The 22,649-nt window shown below is 49.6% G+C and overlaps 1 protein-coding gene across 6 annotated transcripts; it reads right to left on the bottom strand.

The window, feature by feature from the left end:
• Positions 1 to 362: 362 nt before the first annotated feature.
• C8H19orf47 (chromosome 8 C19orf47 homolog) lies at positions 363 to 22,575 on the bottom strand. 6 transcript variants are annotated; one of them, XM_019751496.3, is made up of 11 exons: positions 22,448 to 22,502; positions 20,618 to 20,716; positions 17,876 to 17,927; positions 14,151 to 14,238; positions 13,917 to 14,031; positions 12,310 to 12,391; positions 7,143 to 7,280; positions 4,837 to 4,986; positions 3,329 to 3,399; positions 1,310 to 1,658; positions 363 to 649 (listed from the first exon to the last, which is right to left on the bottom strand). In XM_019751496.3, the coding sequence occupies exons 3-11, from the start codon at positions 17,892 to 17,894 to the stop codon at positions 570 to 572; spliced, it is 1,092 nt and encodes a 363-aa protein (XP_019607055.3). In that variant the 5' UTR covers positions 17,895 to 17,927; positions 20,618 to 20,716; positions 22,448 to 22,502; the 3' UTR covers positions 363 to 569. The 6 variants fall into 6 exon arrangements, with proteins under 6 accessions (XP_019607055.3, XP_019607054.3, XP_074170417.2 ...); XM_074314317.2 differs by lacking the exon at positions 363 to 649 and adding an exon at positions 19,550 to 19,602 and having other exon boundaries at positions 1,022 to 1,658; positions 4,837 to 4,989; positions 22,448 to 22,575; XM_019751497.3 differs by lacking the exon at positions 363 to 649 and having other exon boundaries at positions 1,022 to 1,658; positions 4,837 to 4,989; positions 22,448 to 22,491.
• Positions 22,576 to 22,649: the final 74 nt, after the last annotated feature.

The following is a 22,649-nucleotide window of genomic DNA, read 5'->3' as shown; positions in this document are numbered from 1 at the left end:
GAGTAGAGGCTGGGCAACAAGTGAAAAGCGAACCCACGGGAACCCACTGCCTCCAAATGGAGCCTGGAATTTGGAGAGCCACCAACAGGGAGAGTGACAGAAACAGGTGACATCTGTGGAGGGGGAAGGCAGTGACGCAAAATGCAGCAGTTTGCTGAGGGGAGGGGAAGGCCCAACTGAATGGTGACTGTGACTAGCACTCCCTTGGGCTCGGGGCCTGGAGCAGAGACATGGCCCACGTATGTGCAGGGAGCTTGACCTTCAGAGGCAGAGCCCAACCCTTCATCACCCCTCCCTCCCCACATTGTGCTTTGTGTGAAAAACAATCCTGTGACTCACCTTGAAGGAGGGGAGGGAAACAATTTGAAAGTCACAAAAATATATTAAAATAGCTGTTTTCTTCTCTCTCAGCACTGGCCTCCCTTCCCAGTGCCCCTGCCCGCCACCCGGAACGGCCTTTCAAAGAAAAAGATGCCCAGGGCAGGAAGACGGAGGTGCCCCGTTGCAGCCCAGGGTCTGGGAAGGTCCCTGCAGCCTGGGAGCGAGAGCAGCTAAGTGTCTCTACAGGCTCAACGCCACTGTCGACGAGGCGGCCGCTGGGAGGCCGGTGGTGCAGGAGGGTCAGGCAGGATGCAGCGGACCATCGGGCCTTGCCACAGGGACAGAAAACAGAAGAGAAATGAACAGAGTGAAGAGAGGGAGAGACAGAGAAGTTATAGCAGTCGGGTGGGAGAGGATGCAAAGGAGCGAAGGGAGGGAAGTCGGCAAGGTCGGGGATAAGGGAGCCCCTCCAGGTGACACCCACTCTAGGGGACCAGGAGGCTGAGGAGCTGGGGTACAGGCAGCAGATGCTGCTAAGAGGGAGGGAGGGGGATGTAGGAGAGGAAAAGGGCACTTGGCACTTGGGAGAGGTAGAAAAGTGGGCCCTGCCAAGGCCACAGTCAGAGAGGACAGAACAGAGGACATGAGAAAAGTGAAAGTCCCAGAACGGCAAGGCCAGGCCACAATGGCCATCTCAGACTCAGAAAAACGGGGTGAATCCCCGAAGCTCTGGCTGGGCCTGAATGCCTGAGGGAGAGCAGCAGTGCCATCCAGAGGGGGGGCGTGCACTCGCTGAAGACTATGGAGCCAGGAGCCTGGAGAGGGGCCTGCGCCCCGCCTGGGGGCTAGCATGTCCTGCGGCCCAGTCTTTTGAACACACTCACAGTGCCCGCATGGTCCATCTGGGCACCAAGGCCCTCGCTGGAGCTGCTCCCCCGGGGCCCCAGTGTCCTCGGAATGGTGACCTTGACCTCAGCCGAGGACTTACTCTTGGTGCTCGTGACCTGGCTGTCCTGGGCCTCGGGCACAAGCGTGGTCTTGCCCAGTCTCTGGATGATGCTGACTTTGGACAGAGACTCCGGCTTCCCCTCGAGCCCCGGACGGGAGGAAAGGGCCAGGCGCCGCAGCACCGGGGTGTCGGCTGTCGTCGCCGAGCTTGTGGCTTTGGCTTTGACAGTCAGCGCCGGCTGGGGACTGGCCTTGGCTGGGCCCCGGCCTAGCTTCTTCAGAACCCCGGCATACTGTAGGACAGAGCTGCTGCTGTCATTGTCGCTGTCCCAAGCCAGATCCTCGTCCATCTCTGGCGTGGCCCCCAGGCGGCTGAAGACTCCTGTAGGCTGTGAAGGTCAGAGACAGGACAAGTGAGTCATTTAGTCACTCAACATGTATTCATGGAGAGCTGCCTCATTGCCTGGCCTCATGGAGCTCACAGTTGTGAGAAACACCCCTCGGTGACACCCTGGATAGTAGTGAGGGCCGCGACGGGAAGTCCAGGAAGCTGGGGGAGCCCAGAGGAGACTCCTGACCTTGACTGGAGTTCAGGCAAGGCTCCCTGGAGAAGGGACATCTGAGATGAGATCTGAGAATTAACCGGAAGTGGGTCTAATAAGGAGGGGAGGAAACAGGGTGTGCCACGCAGAGAAAGACCATTGGCTAAGGTCTACAGGTGAATAGGAGAGAAAAGACAGATTTGGTCATTCACGCAGCAGATATTTTCTGAGTCCCAACACTGGTACCTGGCCCTTTGCTGGGTGGTGCCGGAGACACAGTGGGGACCAAGGCAGGCCTGGCCCTGCCCTCAGGGGGCTCACAGTCCAGCAGGGAAGACAGGCCTGGCATCGGAAATAATTCTCTAAGTAATTCTCTAATTATGACAGCGCTGCGTTCTGTGCAGAGGGGAGTGCTGGAGAGCAGAGAACAGGGAGGCTTTCTGAGGCACACCGTGTTAAGCCAGGCCCTCAGGGCAGAAATCAGCAGAGAAAAGAGCACGGGCTCAGTCTCCAAGGCAGGAACAAGAGTCATCGGAGGACTCACTACGTGCCAAGCTCTTGACGTGGGTGCATCTCGAAGCCACATGATCCTGAGTGTTATTACCATGCTCATGATAAGCTTCTAGGAAGTGAGAAGAGACCAGAGCGGGTGAGGCCTGGTGGGTGAGGGACTGAGAGGTAGGAAACAGGCGGGGAGCTCCCCAATAGTTAATCAGAGGTGATGTTTAAAGGGTGCTTAACACGCACGAGACACACCCAGCACCGGGCAGGAATATCTCTTAATCCTCACGACCACCCTATGAGACAGGTTTTCCACAGATGAGGAAACTGAGGTACGAAGGGCTTAGGTGACACGGGCAAGACCACGCAGCCAGGTGGTGGCAGAGCCGGATTCACACCGGGCAGCGGGCCTGGCTGTGTGCTGCTCACCACATGCCACGCCTGGGGCCTGTGGGACTGCAGGCCAAGGCAAGAAGAGCGGGCTTCAGCCTGAGCATGGTGACAAGCCTCTGAAGGGCTTCCAGGGGGAGACAGGTGGTCCGTCCTGTGCGCGGCACACATTGCTGCTATGGGAGAGGGGCTGGAGGGGTTCACAGCAGCTGCACAGGGACCAGTTAGGAGACCATCGCCCTGTCCAGACAGGGAGATGTGACAGCAGGTGAGACAGATGATGTCATTGGACTGGTGACTGCCTGGAATGGGGGCACTGGGGGGGGGGGGGTGTCCCTGAGATGAGGCCCAAGAGAGGAGTCGCTTTGGGGGAAGAGGCTGAGGCCAGTTTGGGACATGGTGGTGGGAGGGGCCCAAGGGGGCATCCAGGAGTCAGCCTGGCAATCAGAGGTGGGGGCAGCAGACAGACAAGGAAGCCACCAGTGCAAAGAAGGGAACTGAGGCTGGAAAGGTGGACGAGGTGGCCCCAGCGCGTGCAAGGAGGGAGACGTGGGAAGTATCAGGAACAACACCCAGGGAAGACAAGAATGTGAGAGCTCCGAGTGGCTCCTCCATTTCCAACTCACTTTATTCCCCGTTGTCGTGTCTGCCTTGGTCTCGGCGCCGAGGCGGTCAAACACAGACGTCCTGGGGAGACCTGGGAGGAAAGAGAGGCCATCAGCCAGCACCTACTGAGTAGCCCGTGTGGGCCCCGGCCTGGCTGAGCACAGTGCAGACAAGGGAGGGGACGACATGGCCAGCCCAGACCGCAGGTGGCACTGGCACAAGCAGACATAGACTAGGCCCAGTTAGGTTTTGTATCTTCGCATTGGCTAACACTGACCTTAACACACACTTGTGGCTGGGGTCAAATGTGCAAACAACTAAAATCGACCACACGTTCCTTGCACCTTAGTACAAGTTCATGAAGTGTGTGTGCAGAAGACTTCTTAACCCCTACTCATGCCTCTCTCTCTTTTTAAGGGGTCATGGGTTTCTGAGATAATTTGATGAATGAGAATGAGTCCTCTCCCTAAATAACAACCTAAATAGCCACCAATAGAATGCTTACTAAATTATGATAAATACTATGGAAATATAAAAGAACCAGTAACAAGAATGAAGTACAGTTGTCCCTTGGCATCTGAGGGGGATTGGTTCCAGGACCCCCCATGGATACCAAAATGCACGATACTCAAAATCCCTTATATTAAATGGTGGCATATTTGCATAGCGGCTACAGCAGGGTTTGCTAACACATCACCTCATTCACGTGGGTTCGGTTCAGCACAGTACTTGGCAGCATGGCAAATTCAAGTTTTATTTTGAAACTTTCTGGGATGTTTTTCCCCCCTGACTATTTCACTCCACAGTCGGCTGAAACCATGGATGCGAAACCCGCGGATACGGAGGGCCAACTGTAGCTGTACATGCACTAATGTGAAAAGATCTCAGTAACAGAGTTATAGAACGACACCTACAGGACAATGCTATATGTTTAAAAAGAAACAATGCCTACATATGTGTAGACATACGTGCCGATGCATGTAAGTGCAAGGATGCTGGTCTGGAAAGATTAACGACAGGCGTGGGATATGGGAGGGGAAAGTGGTTTTCCTGTACGTGTTTCCACATCATCTGTATGTTTTTCCATGAGAACATATACAACATTCTAATATTCTACGGAGCACCATCTCTGCACTACCAGATCCAAACCCCAGCAATGGGCTGAATCTCACCAGACCCCTCTGGCTCATACTGACAGCTGCCACTTTTCTGGGCACCTGCCCTCAGATGGGTACGATCGCACACTTTACAGGCAGGCCATCACTGAGTCCACACTCCTGCCCCCACAGGGAAGAGCACCAGCTGAGGGACTGAGGAGGCCTGCAGCACTAGCTACAGGACAAGAGGGCAGAGGTGGTGACCTGCCCCCCTCTTCTACGGCCACCATTACGGTCTCCTCCATCCAAGGCCCTCTGGATCCCATTGGAGCCTGTTTCTCGCCCAATGCCCGTGGGACGTGGCGAACCTTGCACAATGCAGCCAAAGGGAAACAGTGTCTGACCAAAGCGTGCGCCCCGCAGGCCAGTACCTTTCGCCGCCTGCTGCTGCTCCAGGATCTTGCGGGTCCGCGGGGTGGTGCCCTTCGGCATGTTGATGATGTATTTCCCCTCCATCTCGGCAGTGACCCGGCGTCGCTTGGTGGGAATAGCCAAGCTCTCCTCCTCCCGGCGGGCCAGAGCTGCTGGGGGAGGGGATGGGGGTGAGCACCTTCTGGAATGGAATGTTCTCCTGGGGTAGGGACTGGACACCCTGCAAAGGGCACACGTGTGCCCTTTATCTCCATGCGTCCACATGACTGGACTCCCTCCTCTTTCCAACACCCCCATCACCACTGACTCTGAACCACTGAGAAACTCAGATCCTGAGCAAGGTGGGATGCAAAAGGCACTCAGAACCCCCTGGTGGCGGCGGGCCTCCCAGGCTCTTTGAGGCTCCGTCTCTGCCCCAAGCAGGCTTACCTCCCAGCCCGACCAGACTTCCCGCAGACAATGGGTGGGTGGAAAAGTTCTAGAGTTCCATCTAGGTAGTAGTTTCACAGGTGTGTTCACTTTTCAAAAATGAATCAAGCTGTATACCGTGTTTCCCCAAAAATAAGACCTAGCTGGACAATCAGCTCTAATGCACCTTTTGGAGCAAAAATTAATTAAGACCCGGTCTTATTTTACTGTAAGACTGAATAATATAATAATAAATATAACATAACATAATATATAATACTGGGTCTTATGTAATGTAATATGACACAGTATGATATGATATATGATATAATATAATACAATACCAGGTCTTATATAAGACCACGTCTTATATTAATTTTTACTCCAAAAGATGCATTAGAGCTGATTGTCTGGCTAGGTCTTATTTTTGGGGAAACACTGTACTATTTGTGCCTAAGTCAAGTATACCTCTATTTTTCTAAAAGAGAATCCCCTCAAATGTGTCAAGGGATGAGTGCCAATCTCCCAGGCTCACCATCTTTTCAATACTTTAGAAATTAATTCTAATTTTCTTGCTCGGGGCACACAAATCAAAAGACCAGAAGGTAAGGCACTTCCAAACACACATGGCAAAACGGGAGCACGTGCGCTAGAGGTGGCCGGGGTACGATGGGGCTGCGTGACAGATAATGAAGCCCCCTCACGGGGCTTTAGTTGCCACTTGTGCCAAGATCACTGTGATGGGGGATGGGCCAAAGAAAGGCAGGAGGGCATGGTGGGTAGAGAGAGGGCCTGGAAGCCCACAGACCCGAGTCCTGTCCCCAGCTCTCAAGCTGAGACCTGGAAAAGGAACAAAGTCAACCATGGGAGTTGGTGGAGGAAGAATGCTCCAGAAGAAGGGAACATCAGGACAAAGGCCCCACAAGGGGCAGGAGCCTGGAGGGGACCCGAGCAGCGAGCAAAGGGGAGAGACACATGAGATGAGTCCAGGAGGATTGGATTTTATTACTAGAACAATGCGAAGCCCTGGAGAGTTCTAGACAAAGGACTGAAAGGATCAGATTGAGAGTTCTGAAGGATCCCTCTGGCTGCTGAGAGAAAACGGTAGCTTCTTTACCTTTGACCCCAGGCATCAAGCACAGGGCTGGGCTCAGTGACCATCAATTAAAAAAGACTTAACCACCGATAGTCAACAACACTGCAGTGTACATTTAAAACTTTGTTAAGAAGGTAATCTTGCATTAAGCATTCTTACCATAATAAAATAAAGAAGACTGAACCAGGCCGGTCTGGTGGCTCAGGTGCTTGGAGCACAGTGCTCCTAGCGCTGAGGTCGCTGGTTTGATTCCCACATGGGCCAGTGAGCTGCGCTCTCTACAGCTAAGATTGCGAACAACAGCTCTCCTTGGAGCTGGGCTGCTCAAGGCAGCTGGAGGTTGGCGTGAGCGGACGGTGGGAGCTGCTGTGAGCAGCCAACCAACAACCGACTGCCTCAGCAGGGGGCAGCGCAAGCCTCCTAATACCAGTGTGGGCCAGGGAGCTGTGTCCTACACAACTAGGCTGAGAAACAACGGCTTGAACCGGGGGAGAGTTAAAAAAAAAAAAAAAGACTGAACCAACCGCTGACTGAGAACCACAGTGTACCCATATTTAAATGCACCATCTCATTTAATGCATGTCTATTTAAATGACCGTCCTCTGGGTAGGGCACCACCAGCCCCATTCTACAGACACAAAAAGCGAGGCCCACAGATGCAGTGACTTGACCAAGTCCAAACACTATGGATACCTGGTGGCCTTCAAAGCACTTGCAATGTCTGGAACATGACCCCCAAATACAGTCTGCCAACCCACATTCACCTCTAGCTCCTCCCACCACCAGCCCAAGTCCCCTCACCAGTGGCCTTGGCACTCTTGGCTGCCATCTTGTTGGACACGGTGATGGATATCTTGGAGGTGCTGGTGTCCGGCCGCCTGGGGGGAGTGCCAGGTGGAGAGTCGCGGTTTAGGCTGTTGGCGATCATTCGGGAGGCGGCTGCCGGGAGCAAAAGGGAGAGTCCAGTTGAGTGGGCCCTGGGAAGGAGGCCAGGATGGAGAAGGCCAGTCTTGGGACTGAATGAAGAAGGGGCAGCCAGAGTTACCGTGTGGCTGTACTGTCCTCATGCAGGGATACTGGTGGTGGTGGGGTGGGCCTGACTTCCAGGAACTAGCCCATCCTCCCCTGCTCTGGGGGTCTTTCCTGCCCTAGACCAGGCTGGTTCCTACCACACTTCACCCGCCATTTACCCACCCTGCACTGCCCTCATCCCTCCACTTCAGCCAAGCTGGTCTCTGGATCTTCCTCACCCAGCAAGGGTGTGTACTGTTCGCTCGGCCTCGCATGCAGTTCCCTGAGTACCAACAGGCTTGTGCTGCCTCTTCACTGAGAAGCTTCCTGACCACCCCATCAACCTCTACCCCTTACCCTACACTTTCTTTTTCTTTATAGCCCTTATTACTGCTTGACATTAAATTACACTTATTTATTTACTGGTGGACTCTCCCGCAAGCATGCGAGCTTCATGAGGAGACACTGTCTGTTAACTGCTGTATTCCCACAACGCTTCTGGCATTCCGCAAATCCTCAATAAACAGCTACTGAAAAGATGAACATTATCAAAACCAAAAAAAGATGAACATTATCACCAAACCTCCCAACATCCCTACTAGGCAGGCTTACTGCCAACCAACTTTATAGACAAGGGAACTGGGACTCAGGGAGGGGGGGGGGTCACTCAATCAGGGCCCTGGGCAATGTGGATCTGGCTCCAGTTAGGCTGGGCCAAGAAAAGCAGTGACCTCCCTATGGGGGTGGGGGCCCATCTTCTGTGGAGAGAGGAGGGATGTCCCACTGTATGAGGCAGGAGCTACTGGGCACTGGCTGGAGGGCTCACCTCAGCATGGGAAGGAGACAGTCCTGTCTCGGGGCGCAACTGCTGAGAGCTTTAGGGAGCTCTTGGGGAAGCCCCGCAGCGAAGGAGGGGACAATCTTCATGCTGCCCCTGCTTGCTTGACAGTCCCCGTAACTGCCCTCCACCACCAGTGGCTGTCTGATTTTGGTATTTTGTCCTACCCACCCCCAAAAAAGTCTTCTCTTTTCCTGCTACGTGCTGTACTGAAGCCCTCTAAACTCCCCCATAATGACCCTCAACACTGTATTATAATGACATATTGCTAGGTTGGTTTTGTTGGTTTTTTTAATAACTACAGCACACAGGAAAATACATCAAGCCTCCACAGACCACTTAACAAAAGGTCCCAAAAACCTGGCACCCAGGTCAGGAACTGGAGCATTCCTGCCACCTAGAAGTCCGGGAATTGGCCCTTCCCAATCAGATTTCATGACTGTCCCTCCCAGAAAGAAAGGGTCAGTGTTCAGCCCCGCTCACTCCCCTGTTAATAAATTAGTGCATCCCCTTCCACCATTTTCCAAAGACATTTCTTCAGATGTTCAGAGGGGCGGCTTTATGAGGTCTGATTGCTAGAATCTGCACCAGGAGGGCCTCTGTTCCCAACACTCTGCCAGGCCGAGGGCAGTGTGACCGGGATGTTCTGTGAAAGGTGAGCAGGTGACAGGCTCCTTGCAGTGGCCACAGAGGGAAAGGTCTTGCTTAAAAGGGATCAGAGATACTATGTTTTATCAAAACAGGTAAACACCATTTGGGTGGAAGGAAAACAACTCTGTCTCTGCTCTATTGAATTTGAGCAGCAGTCAGGATGTCAGAATAAAAAGAACTGTTCTTTTCTTTTCCCCCAACATTGACACACACACATTCGATATTATAAAGTGCCAGGAATGTTGCTTGGGAGCACTCTGTCCCCCTTTCCTTCTTTGCCTGCTTCCCCTTCTCTCCTGACTTGCCTATTTTCTCCACTAGTGTTTTTAATTTTTAAAATTTATCTTAAACTACTTAAGACACTCAGAATAGTACAAGTCCATTTATACAGACTTGAAAGACTGGGGAAACTACCCTATGCTGTTAGAAATCAGGGTAGTGGGGACCCCTGAGGGGGTGGTGACACTGGTCATGTTTGTGTTTCTGGATTTGAATGCTGCTATCTACAGGGGTGTCCCATTTGTGAAAAGTCATTCTGTTGTACCTGTATGATCTGAAGGTACTTTTCTGTACGTAAGTTGTGGGACCCCAATTTGTTCAGCCTCCCTTCATCCATGCCTTTGGGTAGGACCTGCCCATACTGACTCTGAGCTGAGCCACGTGATTGGCTTTGGCCAATGGGACAAGAGCAAATGTTATACAAGCAGAAGCTTAAGAAATGATTTGTGAAATGGGGCCTGCGTCCTCTTATGCTGCTTTTGGGAACCCTGCAACCACCTAGGCTAGCCTAGGCTAGCCTGCTGGAAAATGAGAGACATATGGCCAAGTCACCCCTGTTGTCCCAGATGATATCAAGCCAACCAATAGACACGTGAGTGAGGTCATCCTAGATCACCCAGCCTCCACGGAGCTGTCAGGTGACCACTGTGATCAGCTGAGCTGGCCCAGAGCAGAACTGACCAGCCAAGTCATAAACCATGAGAAGTGAAAGTCTGTGTTTTAAACCAGTTTGGGGGTGGCTCGGTAAGCAGCGAAGGCTAACTAATATGCATGTTAAATTTTTTTTTTTTTTTTTTTTTTTTTTTTTATTGGGGAAGGGGAACAGGACTTTATGGGGAACAATGGTCAAATTGTTGTCCTTTCAATCTTAGTTGTGGAGGGTTCTGTTCAGCTTCAAGTTGTTGTTCTTTCAGTCTTAGTTGTGGAGCGCGCAGCTCAGCTCCAGGTCCAGTTGCCGTTGCTAGTTGCAGGGGGCACAGCCCACCATCCCTTGCGGGAGTCAAACCGGCAACCTTGTGGTTGAGAGGACAAGCTCCAACCAACTGAGCCATCCAGGAGCTCAGCGGCAGCTCAGCTCAAGGTGCCGTGTTCAATCCTAGTTGAGGGGGCAGAGCCCACCATCCCTTGCGGGACTCAAGGAATTGAACTGGCAACCTTGTGGTTGAGAGCCCGCGCTCCAACCAACAACTGAGCCATCCGGGAGGCAGCTCAGCTCAAGGTGCCGTGTTCAATCTTAGTTGCAGGGGGCAGAGCCCACCATCCCTTGCGGGACTCGAATTGAACTGGCAACCTTGTGATTGAGAGCCCACTGGCCCATGTGGGAATCGAACCGGCAGCCTTCGGAGTTAGGAGCATGGAGCTCTAACCACCTGAGCCACCGGGCCGGCCCCGCATGTTAAATTTTTTAAGTTTATTTTTTTAAAGGTATCATACTGCTGAAAAAACAAAAGTATAAAAACAGCTCATTCTTACCATACACAGATTCTATATTCGCAAATTTGCCTATTCACTAAAATTTATTTGTAACCCCAAAATCAATACTTGTAGTGCTTCTGCAGTCATTCACAGACATGCGCACTGTGCTGAAAAACTTGAGTCTCCAAACACACACGCTCCCAACTGAAGTCAAAAAAGGTGACATTCTACCTTCTCGTTTTAGCTTTCATACAATAAACAAGTATCCTTCTCCTGGTCTATTTAGTGCCACATTTTTCACATTTTGTTCTTTTTGTTAGTGGCTTTGCTATTTAAAATGGCCCGTAAGCATAGTGCTAAAGTGTTGTCTAGTGCTGCTAAGTGTAAGAAGGCAGTGATGTATGTGCCTTATGGAAAAAACACATGTGTTAAATTAGCTTCATTCAGGAATGAGTTACAGTGCAACTGGCCATAAGTTCAATGTTAATGAACCAACAACATATATTAAATAAGGTGTCTTTAAACACTAACACACATATGAGGTGTGATAAAAAAATACAGTGAATGTTTAAATTAAAAAAATATATATTACAGTAAGACACATTGCCATTAACCCCCCTCAAAATACTCCTCTTCACTTTGAACATACTCATCCCATTGTCCTGACCACTTTCTGAAGTAGTTCTGAAAGTCCTCTTTCGTGAGTGTCTTTAGTTGTGCTGTCGTGGCTATCTCAAAGTCCTGAATCGATTCAAAACGTTTACCTTTCATGGTCATTTTGACTTTGATAAAGAGCCAGAAGTCACATGGTGCCAGATCCGGTGAATAAGGTGGATGAAGGCACAACAGATTGTTTTTATGACAGAAATTACTGTATCAGCAGCAATGTGTGACACGGAGCCTTTGTGATCAAAAAATACAGTGAATGCTGCTGCTAAGTGCCATCCAACGGAAAGACAGGGATCTTCAATACGGGAAGCGGTGCGCCGAACCTTAGTAACAGTGTGCGTGTGACAAGCTTCAACTTGTTCGGTGCAGTCAGTTGGGTGCAAGCCAAGGTTGAGAGAAGGTGTGTTTTAAAGTGTGTCGTAAATCATCCTCCATCATGACAATGTTCTGTGTCACACATTGCTTCTGGTACGGTAATTTCTGTCAAATAAAAACATTATGGTGTGTCTTCATCAACCTTATTCACCAGATCTGGCACCGTGCAACTTCTGGCTCTTCCCCAAAGTCAAAATGACCGTGAAAGGTAAACGTTTTGAATCGGTTCAGAACATCGAGGCAGCTACAACAGTGCTACTAAAGACACTCACAAAAGACGATTTCCAGAACTGCTTCACAAAGTGGCAAAAACGATGGGATAAATGTTCTCCGAAGCGAGGGGGAGCATCTTGAGGGGGATTAATGGTAATATGTTTTTTACTGTATTAGTTGTTTCTTCATTTAAACATTCACTGTATTGTTTGATCACACCTCGTAAAAGAAAGCTCTGTATTGGTCAGTTGATGAAAATGTGATCAAAGGCTCACAGGAACCTCCCTATCCCGGTATTTCCCCCAGGCGCAAGGGTTCAGTATTCACTAACTGAGCGTTCGCAGTGACTTTATACAACAGACCTACTACCAGTCCGTCACCCAGTGTACTTTTCCCTAAGAGAAGAGGACCTCAGAGCGCTTTGCTGCCACCTCTACAGACTCCAGGGGTCCCCCCTGCACTGCAGGACGAGTGTGAGAATGAAGGAACGGGGAGACCTGACCAGATGGGACTCACCGCTAGAGGTACCTCGGCGAATCTCGCCTGGGAGGGGGCTGGGGCTGCAGGGCACCGACTCAGTGGCAGCTTTGCACATGTCCTGTAAAAAAATAGGTGCCTGGGTTACCACGGAGACAGGGGTATGAGGTGGGGGAGTAGGGGACCCAGAAATCAAAGCAAAACTAAGCGTATCAGAGCCACTAGGGAAAATATTTCAAAACATTTCACTGCTAACCATGAGAAAGCATTAGACAAACGCAAACTGAAAGACCTTCTACAAAATACCTGACCAGAACTCTTCAAAACTGTCAAGGTCATGTCTAATCACTATGTTGTACACCTGACACTATTAATAATATAATATTGTATGTCAACTGTAATTAAAAAATAAATTTTAAAAATATAAACCTGAACTAAATATAGCAGCAAAATATTAAGACTTTAATAAAGCTTATTAGCTGTAACTTGAAAAAAAACTGCCAAGGTCATAAAAAACCTGGAAGACTATGAAACTGTCACAAATCAAGAGACTGCGGACACATAAGTCAGTGCAGTGGGGCATCCTAGAACAGAAAAAGGACATTAGTGGAAAAACGGCTGAAATCCAAATAGTCTGTAGTTTAGTTAATGATAGCATACTAATGTTTTCCACGTTTTGACAAATGTACCATGGCTATGTAAGATATTAACATTACAGGAAGCTGAGAGAAGGACACAGAAAGACTTTCTGTAGTATTGTTGGAATTTTTCTAGAAATCGAAAATTGTTCCCAAATTTAAAAGTTTAAAGAAAAAAAAAGTTTTGTTCAGTGATCATCTCTGTTATAACTCAGATCATGTCCCTGGCTTGAGAAAGCCCTCACTGTGGGGTCTTGTCCTAGATGATGGAGGAAGCTACCAGAAATGATGAGAATAACGCCAGCAGCCACCATGTGGTAAGGTGGAGTGTTTGAGAGCGCTACTCCAGAACAAGTTTCCTTCTCGGTCAAGTGGAGGAAAGAGTAAATGAGTTCGTATGTATAAAGGTTGGAAACACGGCCTGGCAGGCCATGGTAAGCACCTGGTTAAGTGTCAGCTATCATAACTTCACAAGCACTTACTCCAGGCCTGGCTCTCAGTACCACATACACTATCTGTACATGCTCACAGCTACCCTAAGCAGCAGGGGTGTGTGAAAAGCCTGTTTCAGAGACTCAGGGAGGTAAAATCACTAGTCTGAGGTCACTGCAAGCTGGGGGAACAATAATGGAACCACCATGTTGCTGGCCAAGTCACCAACTGGGTCCCACATAGAAGGTCCTGTCCTTCTAGTGATAATTATCACTAGTAAGATGAGAAGTAGTAACAATAATAATTACAGACAACCTTTACTGAAGCCCTACTGTTTACACTGTGCTAGGGCTTTATGTAACTTAACACAACTACTCTACAAAATGGGGTTGTCTATGTGCATTCTACAGATGGAAAAAGTAAGGCCCAGAGAGGTTAGGCAATGTGCCCAGTCACACAGCAAATGGTGGAAACAGCCTTGGAACTCATGTTTGCTTCCAAGTCTCCTGTGGGCTCTGCCACTGTCCCTCTCCCCCGCCCTAAACCCAGGGACAGAGGGTGGCACAGAGCACTCACCTGGCGGTGCACCACCTTGGCATGCTTGAGAATGGCGATGATGTCACCCACCACAGTCACGCCCAGCTCATTCATGATTTCCTTGTTGAGATCCAGCAGCATACTCTTCTGGATCCTACACGGGAGGGTCAGCAGTGAGGCCACAGGTGAGCCAGGCTGGGTGGGCCAGCCAGCTCCCTGTCTCCCCCGACTTCTCTCCTCCCCAAGTTCGGCTCTGTCCCCTCGCATCCTTACCTATTATCCACAAACATCACGGCGTAATTGACAGCAGGTCCCGGAGGAATGCCGGCTTCCTTAAAGAACTGGATCCACTCGGAAGTGGCTGGGGGCGGGGGGGTTGTCGACAGGGCTCATTATTCACATTATTCTCTTTAGAGAACAGCCACAGCAAAACCACAATGGCAGCGGCTCCCACAAATTAAATGCTTATCAAATGCCAGGCCCTGGGCTGAGTGCTTCACACCATGGAACTAAGCCCTCCTGACAACGCTGTAGGTGGGTTAGGTAGCATTGACTCCCCCACTTTGCCAATGAGGAAACAGAGGCAGGGAGAGGATGGGCAGCTCGGCCCCAGCCATTGCTAACAAGAAGCAGAGTTCCCCAGCCTATGTGCTCCCGCACGGCCCTTCTCCTTACAGCTCTCCCCTGCCCTGCCCTGCCCTGCCCTGCCCTGGCGCGTGACCCATAGCGATCACCCCCCATACTTGGCCAATGACTGATCTGGGGGACCCAGGATTCTGGGTTTTCTGCCTCAGTCCCCATCAGCAGCCCCAGCCCCAGAGTGTGATAGGATCCGCAGGTGGATGGAAAGAAGGGTCACAGAGATGGCCCATGGGTGTCAGCAAGCCCCTGCCTCGCCACAGGGGCAGCCCTACCGCACAGTGAGGTGTGGAGTTAAAAGCAATAAGCTTCACATCCTGGCTCTGCCATGTCCTGGCTGAGGGACTCTGAGCAAGTTAACACCCGGTACTTCAGTTTCCTCGTCTGTACATTTGGGGTCATGTACTCAGCAAGTACTTCCTAAGCACTTGGAACAGGCCAGGTCCTGTCCTAGGGCACTGGGGATACCACAGGGCACAAGACGAAGTCCCTTCCCTCATGGAGCTGACATTCTAGAGATAACAGCACCAACATCCTCGGGTCACTGTGCAGACTCACCACATAAAGGGCTTTAAAATGACAACGGCCCCGAGGACGTCCTCAAGCCATTGCACTCATTATTATCATCGTTTAGCCACCACTACGCATGGAGCTCAAGGCCAAGACCAGGCAAACCCCACCCACGTAGCTTTAATGTTTTCAAACTTCTTATTTGTCCTCTTGGGTGTGACCTTCAAACTGACCCTGACCTGTCAGGCCAGGTGTTACCATTTCTCCAAAAATAAGACCTAGCCAGACAGTTAACTCTAATGCATCTTTTGGAGCAAAAATTAATATAAGACCTGGTCTTATATTATATTATGTTATATATCAGACCTAGTCTTATAGTAAAATTAATTTTTGCTCCAAAAGACACATTAGAGCTAATTGTCCGGCTACGTCTTATTTTCAGGGAAACACAGTAGATAAGATCACTAATTTCAAGTAGAAATTGTTTCCACATTTTAATTTCTCTGAAACTAGGATCTACCTCACAATTGATGGTGTGTTTTTTTCTCATGGTATATAACGCTACATCCAACAATCCACGCTAGTTTAGAATAGAAGAAATTTGGTATTACGATGCTAAATTGCTTGCTTATAAGACAACGGAGGCTCAGAGCAGGAAAAGGGACACGCTCTGGGCCAGACGTTGCACAGCGGGCAGTGCAGGGCTCGGGCGCAGGCCTAGGGGCCACACCTCTTCCAAGGAGGCCCCTGCCCACGTGGCCACAGGCCCATCTCCCCAGATTGAGGCAGGTGAGCTCATGCCATCAGGACTTCCACACCAGCCCAGAGGAAAGGGGGACCTTCTTCTACTTTGTACAGGCACTAGCCACTTGCTAAGCCATGGAGCCCTGGCTTCCATCAGCCAAAAGTGGGTACCTTTATCTAAGGACCAAAAAGCACCACATAATGATTCCATTTATATGAAATGTCCAGAACGGGTAAGTCTACAGAGACCTATAGAGACAAAGTAGATTAGTGGTTGCCAGGGGCTGGGGCGAAAAGAGTGACTGCTAATCAGTATGGATTTTGGGGGGGAAGATGAAAAATGTTTTGAAATGGATTGTGATGATGGTTACACAACTCTGTAAATATAGAATACAAAAACCATTGAACTGTACATTTTAAACAGGTGATTGTATGAAATGCATCTCAAGTAGGCTGTTAAGGGGGAAAAGAGTGCCACATGGGTTGTGAGTAGCTAGCTACCTGAAGCAAAGTCAAGGAGCTGCCGAAGTCCCCACATCCGGGCCACACCATCATTTCATACACAGCACGTCCTTGAATAACGTTGTTTCCCTACAATATTGATGAGATGCCGTAGGAACTTAACTCGTTTCTATCAACTAGCCTATGGTAAAACTGGTTTCATTACATACCATTTTGCTTAAAGTCACAGAACCTACCCACGATGTTAAGTGAGGACTTACTGTACTACTAAGAAGGAAAATGTACTATCAATCAAACGACCATGAGCCACCAGCTGTAAGATATACCCCCATTTCAGAAATAAGATGGGCAACAATATGAGTCTTGGAATCAATGGGCTTGCTGAACACACCGAGAGACAAGCAGTAGAATATTCACAGCTGCTGGTCTGTAATGGTCCCCACCCAGAAACACTGCAGTATCTACTGACAGCAGCATCGATAAACAAATGGTGGCCATTCAAGTGGTGAAATACTATACAGCAATGAAAGGCAAAGAACCGCAGCTACACACAGCAACGCAAATGACTCTCAGATATTACGTTCAGCAAAAGAAGCCAGACACAAAAGCACACACAGCATGATTTTGTACACATAAGTTCAAAACTAAAGTCTATGGAACAGGAATGTTTTCATTGGTGGTACAACTACAGAGAAAGGTAAGGAGAGATTATCACAAAGATAAAATAGTGGTTTATTCCATCTGGAGAAGGGAAGGGATTGTGATTGGGGTAGGACCCTCTGGGGGGCTGGCAATATTTTATTTCTTGACCTGGATGGTTAGAGAGGGTTTGTTTTTTAAAGCCTTTCCATTGAACTATAAAATACACACAAAAAGGGGCACATAAGTGGATAGATTTTCACAAATCAATACACTCAAGGAACCAGCACCTAGATAAAGAAAAAAACATTTCCAAATCTCAGAAACCCCCCTCATATTCCCTATGTAATCACTTCTCCCTGCCTCAAAAGGGCAACCACCACCTTCTAACAGCATGGATTGGTTTTGCCTGTTTCTGTGTTTTATATAAATGGAATCATAAAAGATGCACTCAGATATTTGCGTTTTAATTGGTCTTATGACCAAATGTTCTATGTACTCTTCTATATATACAACAAATCCCCCCAAATTTTAAATCTACCAGCTAATCTCTGTACTTTGACAATCCTAAAATACAGAACTTAAAGAGAATATGGTGATAAGGCTCATGAGAATAAAAATAATAGCTAACACGTGTTGAGAACTATGACGAAGATTTTACATGCAATAACCTCCTTCATCCTTACAACGTTCCAGGATGTAGGGAGAATTAGTATCTCCATTTTACAGGTAAGAAAACTGAGGCTCTGAGAGGCCATGTGACAAATCTGCTTGACTTCATGACCCAAGTTCTTTGCAGCTAGACTAGGCTACCAGGAGGCCAAGATACAGTGAGGAGGCAGGTAGGCTTTGAGCAGGCCCCGGCCCCGCCTCCACGTCCCTCAGAGTACAGCTGTTCCTGCCTGTGACCTGGCCCTCCCTCCCCCAGCCCGTCTCCCCCAACCAAGGTCATAGCTCAAAAAGGGCAGTGGAGGAGGGGGCCCCGGAGAGAAGACCACACTCACCCATAGTCACTGAGACCATTGTCGCCCTGGCCCTGACGCTGCTCCCTGGAGCCTGGAAAGAAGAACAAGGGGAGAGGGCCCCTGAGTCGCTGCCGGCCGTGAGTGTACGTCCCTCTCTCACTGCCTGTCTGCCTGCCAGAGGAGAGTTCCTGGACTGGGGGCTCAGAGCCCAGGAATAGACTGGAGCAGCTGGCAGAAAGTCCGCCTGGGACAGAGCTGTCACAACTATCACTTCTGCCTGGGACAAGGCCCAGGGACAACAAATGTCCATAGCTCCATTCTCATACACCCCAAGAGCGTCTTGCTTGAATAAGAGAGGGACAGAAAAAAGACCCTTTGCCCAAGACTTTCACCATAAATACCCATTCATTCATCCATTCAAAAACTGTTTACTAAGCACTTTCTATGTGTGGGGACAGAGCCCCAGAGAGCAGTTTCCAGGCTCTCAGCCTCACGTGGAAAGGTGCTGGCTCGGGTAGTAGATGGCCATCAGCTGTTACTGGTTAGCCATTAGCCACTGATATAACTGCCATGGCTAAGCTAGCAGGGGGCGGAGTGTGGATTGCGGATCGTGTGGCTTCTGCCTCCTGTGTCTCCAACCCAGCCGCCAGCGAGACTACAGTGGTATGAACCCCTATCTATGGCTCCGTGAGTGTTCCTTTTTGGCCTCACCACGTCCTGCGTTCTTATGTGGGGAGTGGGACCAGAGACCCCGCGTGGCACGGGGCATGACATTATGTGTGTGGCACTGTTCTACGAGTTAGGGATACTGCGGTGAACAGACACATGGAGTTTGGCATGTAGGTGAGGCCAGGGGGAAGGGGGAGAAAGAGAGTAAACAAGTAGGACAGTTAACGATATGGAATGTCAGAAAGCCTTAGGGTCATGGAGAAAACATGGAAGGCCTGGGAAGGAAGGAGGTGCAATTCTGAATCAGGTGATCAGGAAAGACCTCTCCACAGTGACATTTAGAGACCTGGAGGAGAAGGAGGAGGAGGAGTGTGCTTTGTGGTTTTACAGAGGAAAAGTGTCCCAGAAGGTACAGCAAGTCCAGTGCCCCGAGCCAGAAGCCCATCTGGCATGTTTGAGGGACAGTGAGGAGCTAGTGTGGCTGCAGTGGAGTGAGCGAGGAGAGTGAGAGGAGGCGAGGGCAGAGAGGTGGGGCCCCAGGTCAGGAGGGGCCTCAGAGAAGAAATGGAAAATCAATTTTCACTTAGATAAGATTAGTAGGTGCCAGAAAGGTGTTGAAGACATATTAGCACCAACAGAGACTTTCTCCGGGACATTAATAGCAGCACTGAAAGGAAACTAAAGGAAGTAACTTTCTCTCCTGATGATTCAATGCTATCTGACTCCAGGACCACCTGTCCCACACAGCCCTGGCCCAAACTTCCCACTTAACCCTCCCCCTCTTCTCTGACCCTGTCGTTTCCTCTATCTCCTCTGCCCTCTTCCTTCATTCTGCTCCCTGCGACCCACCCCAGCCCCCAATTCTGATCCTTCACCCTCATCCCCCCTCTGCCTCCTTCACGGGGTGGAGAAGGCCCTCTGTCCAGCATACACAATCTGTTCCTCCCCGACCCCCCCGACCCATTTTGACGGTATAAGAGACAGTACAAAAGTAAGGACTCTGGAACTAGACTGCAGGGTTCAAATCTGGCTTTATCAACTTACTAGCTGGGTGGCCTTGGCAAGTTACTGCACCAAACAGACTTCAGTGTCCCCATCTGTAAAATGGGAGGCTACAAACCTTACTTATCTTAGAGAAGTGCTGTGAGGGCTAGATGAGTTTCTCTTTACAAAGCACCTGAGACAGTGTCTGGTACACATCAAGTACTCTACAAGTGTGGGTTAGTCTCATCTCCCCGGCCGCCTACCTCAGCCTTCCCTCTAACACCCAGGGGCTTTGCCTGCCTCCCAGTTTTCACAAGGAATGTCACCTCTGCCTGCAATGCTTATCTCCTCCTGGCAAGCCCTCCTTCACTCTGCTTAGCTGCCACCTGCTTTGTGAAGCTTTCCCTAAGACCCCACACGTGAGGCTCTCTCCTCTTCCCCTGGGTAGGATTCATCCTGCCCTTCACTGGCTTCCGCTGCATCTCTTATTGATGAACATGACCACAGATATCATTCCGCCCTATATTTGACTTCCTAGGACCACTTTCCCTCCTGGATCTTACTGCTGGACAAAGAAAACATAACTGGCCTCACTCAAAGAGCAGGGCGTGGAGAGGCTTCAGTAAGTCAGGTATCACACGTATTAGGCACTGACTAATACGTCAGTTCCTTAATGGTGCACAAGGACCAAAGCCAGGCATCATGCTGATGTCTCACAAACACCTCACGAGTGAGGACTATTATTAGCCATATTTTAATTGATGAAAAAATCAACGCATTGAGGTGCAGTCATTTGCCAAATGCCACATCTAGCAAGTGACTTTACCAGGATTCAGAAACAACGTCTCCCTGATTCCCGTGCCTGTGCAGCAGCTCCTATTGAATATTCACATGCCAGACACTGAGTATATACACATCTCTGTGACTCCTGACAACCACAGGGGAAGAAAGTAAAAAGGATCCCCATGTCACAGATGAGAGTGGAAGGTCCAAGGTCACACAGCAAGTAACTACAGGGCCAGAAATTGAACTCAAGTCAGTACCATGGCTATGATCAATGCTGGTTTGAGGAATTACTACGAGCCAGGAACTATGGTCGATCTTTGCAAGGTTTCAGTTAATGCTTACCAGAAGCTTTAAGTACTGGTATTCTCCTACAGCTGCAGAATTTCCTGCTGGACTCAGTTTCCTTTCTCCACCTTTAAAAGCCCATCTCCAGCGCTGACTCTGAACAGTGAAAATTATAACGTTAATAATGAAGAGAAATGACTACTCCCAAGACTCAAATAATTACAACATTCTAGATGCCTTTAGAAGGCTTGGATCCAAATCCCAATTTTACTATTTCCTAACCCTGACTCTGGGACAAGTGGTTCAATCTTTCTGGGTTTCACTTCCCTCAATTATAAAATAAGAATGACAGGAATATCAGGGCAGCCAGATGGCTCAGTTAGAGCGCGAGCGCTTTACAACAGGGTTGCCAGTTCGATTCCCAAATGGGCCAGTGAGCTGCGCCCTCCACAACTAGATTGAAGACAATGAGCTGCCGCTGAGCTGCCACAGGGGCTGCGGGATGGCTCAGTTGGTTAGAGCGCAAGCTCTTAACAAGGTTGCCGGTTCAACTCCCACATGAGCTGGTGGGCTGCGCCCCCTGCAACTAAGATTGAAAACGGCGACTGGACTTGGAGCTGAGCTGCGCCCTCCACAAATAGATCGAAGGACAACTACTTGGAGCTGATGGACCCTGGAGAAACACACTGTACCCCAATATTTCCCAATTTAAAAAAAAGGATAGGAATATCTAAAAGTGGTTAGAGGGATTAAATGAGTTCATAAATGCCAAGCCCTTAAAACAATGCTCACAGGTGATAAATGTGTGCTGATAAATGTGTGCATTAAATAAAATAAATTCAGCAAGCTAGGGAAAACATAGGACAGTCACTGGCCTGTGTAAGTCGTATGCAAAGTGTGAGCTGGTAACAGTATAAAATAACTTGACGGGCTCCCGGGGACCTGACAATATGCAATTACATAGTACAAGTTATTCCCTTTAAAATCTCTTTCAGTTTCTATCTACAATGTAATAGACTGTTCAGCTTCCACTGTATTTCAGGTTAAGTGTTCCTTCTCACGGCTAGCCAGGCCAGTTATCATCGGGAGACCAAATACAATTTTTCCTTCTCAAATTAACTGACTGGGGGAAGATGCATCAGTGGTTTTAAAGAAAAAGAAAAGTCTAACAGTATGGGATTTGGAAAAATTGGCCAAATAGTAAGTGGCAGGATGTCAATTTCCCTGGCACCAGTTTCCAAGTTTTTCCTGTTACTGTCTTTGAGCTTCCTCCCTCTCTCTACCTCCTTGGAAGTCCCAGCTACACCAATGACTCTCATAATCATTATGATAGTCCCAATCTACGGAGCTCCTACTCGATAATGTACCAGGCCCCGTGCTACCAGCTATACACCTACATTTCATCAGCATCCTCAAAACGACGCTATGATACTGGAACTATTAGCCCTCATTGTATAGAAAAGGAAAATGTGGTTCGGAGAGGCGAAGGCACAGGCACACTGCCACAAAGGGGAACTGGGACTTGAACTAAAATCTGTCGGCTTCCAAGTCCAACAATCTTTCATGCTCCCACACCCAAATCGTCCATGCCAGGCGCAAACATCATCATCAATACTAACAATAATAGTATAAGAACGAGTGAGCACTGAGCCAGGCGCTGAGCGAGGGGCACCGACATGCACAAGCTGACTTCTCACTCCAACCTATAAGGAGAAAGCTATAGTTGGATTCTGACCCCCATTCTACAGAGCAGGAAAACTGAGGTTCAGAAAAAGAAGCCGCTTGTTCGGGGCCGCACAGCTGAGCCAGGACTGATTCCGGAGACCTGGACGCCATCCATCCCCACCGTTTCCGGCCCGGTACCACCTACCCTGGCCCGCGCCTCACCTGCCCCTCGGAGCCCGCGCGCCCACTGGCGCCGCCCGCCCTCCCGGCCCGCGGCGCCAACAATCAGACGCTCCTCCCTCGGCCCGGAGGCCCGCCCCGGAAGTACCGCCCTCACCGCCGGAAGCCGGACTGACCCGCCCGCGGCCGCTCTAGCACGCCGGGCCTCCACCAACGAGAGTGTAGCGACAGCCGTCACGTGATC

This window comes from Rhinolophus sinicus, chromosome 8, assembly GCF_057876585.1.
Source record: "Rhinolophus sinicus isolate RSI-liver-muscle chromosome 8, RSI-T2T, whole genome shotgun sequence".
Classification (NCBI taxonomy): domain Eukaryota; kingdom Metazoa; phylum Chordata; class Mammalia; order Chiroptera; family Rhinolophidae; genus Rhinolophus; species Rhinolophus sinicus.
The sequence above is the reverse complement of the archived record's forward strand: the minus strand, read 5'-3'. Positions and strand labels throughout refer to the sequence as shown.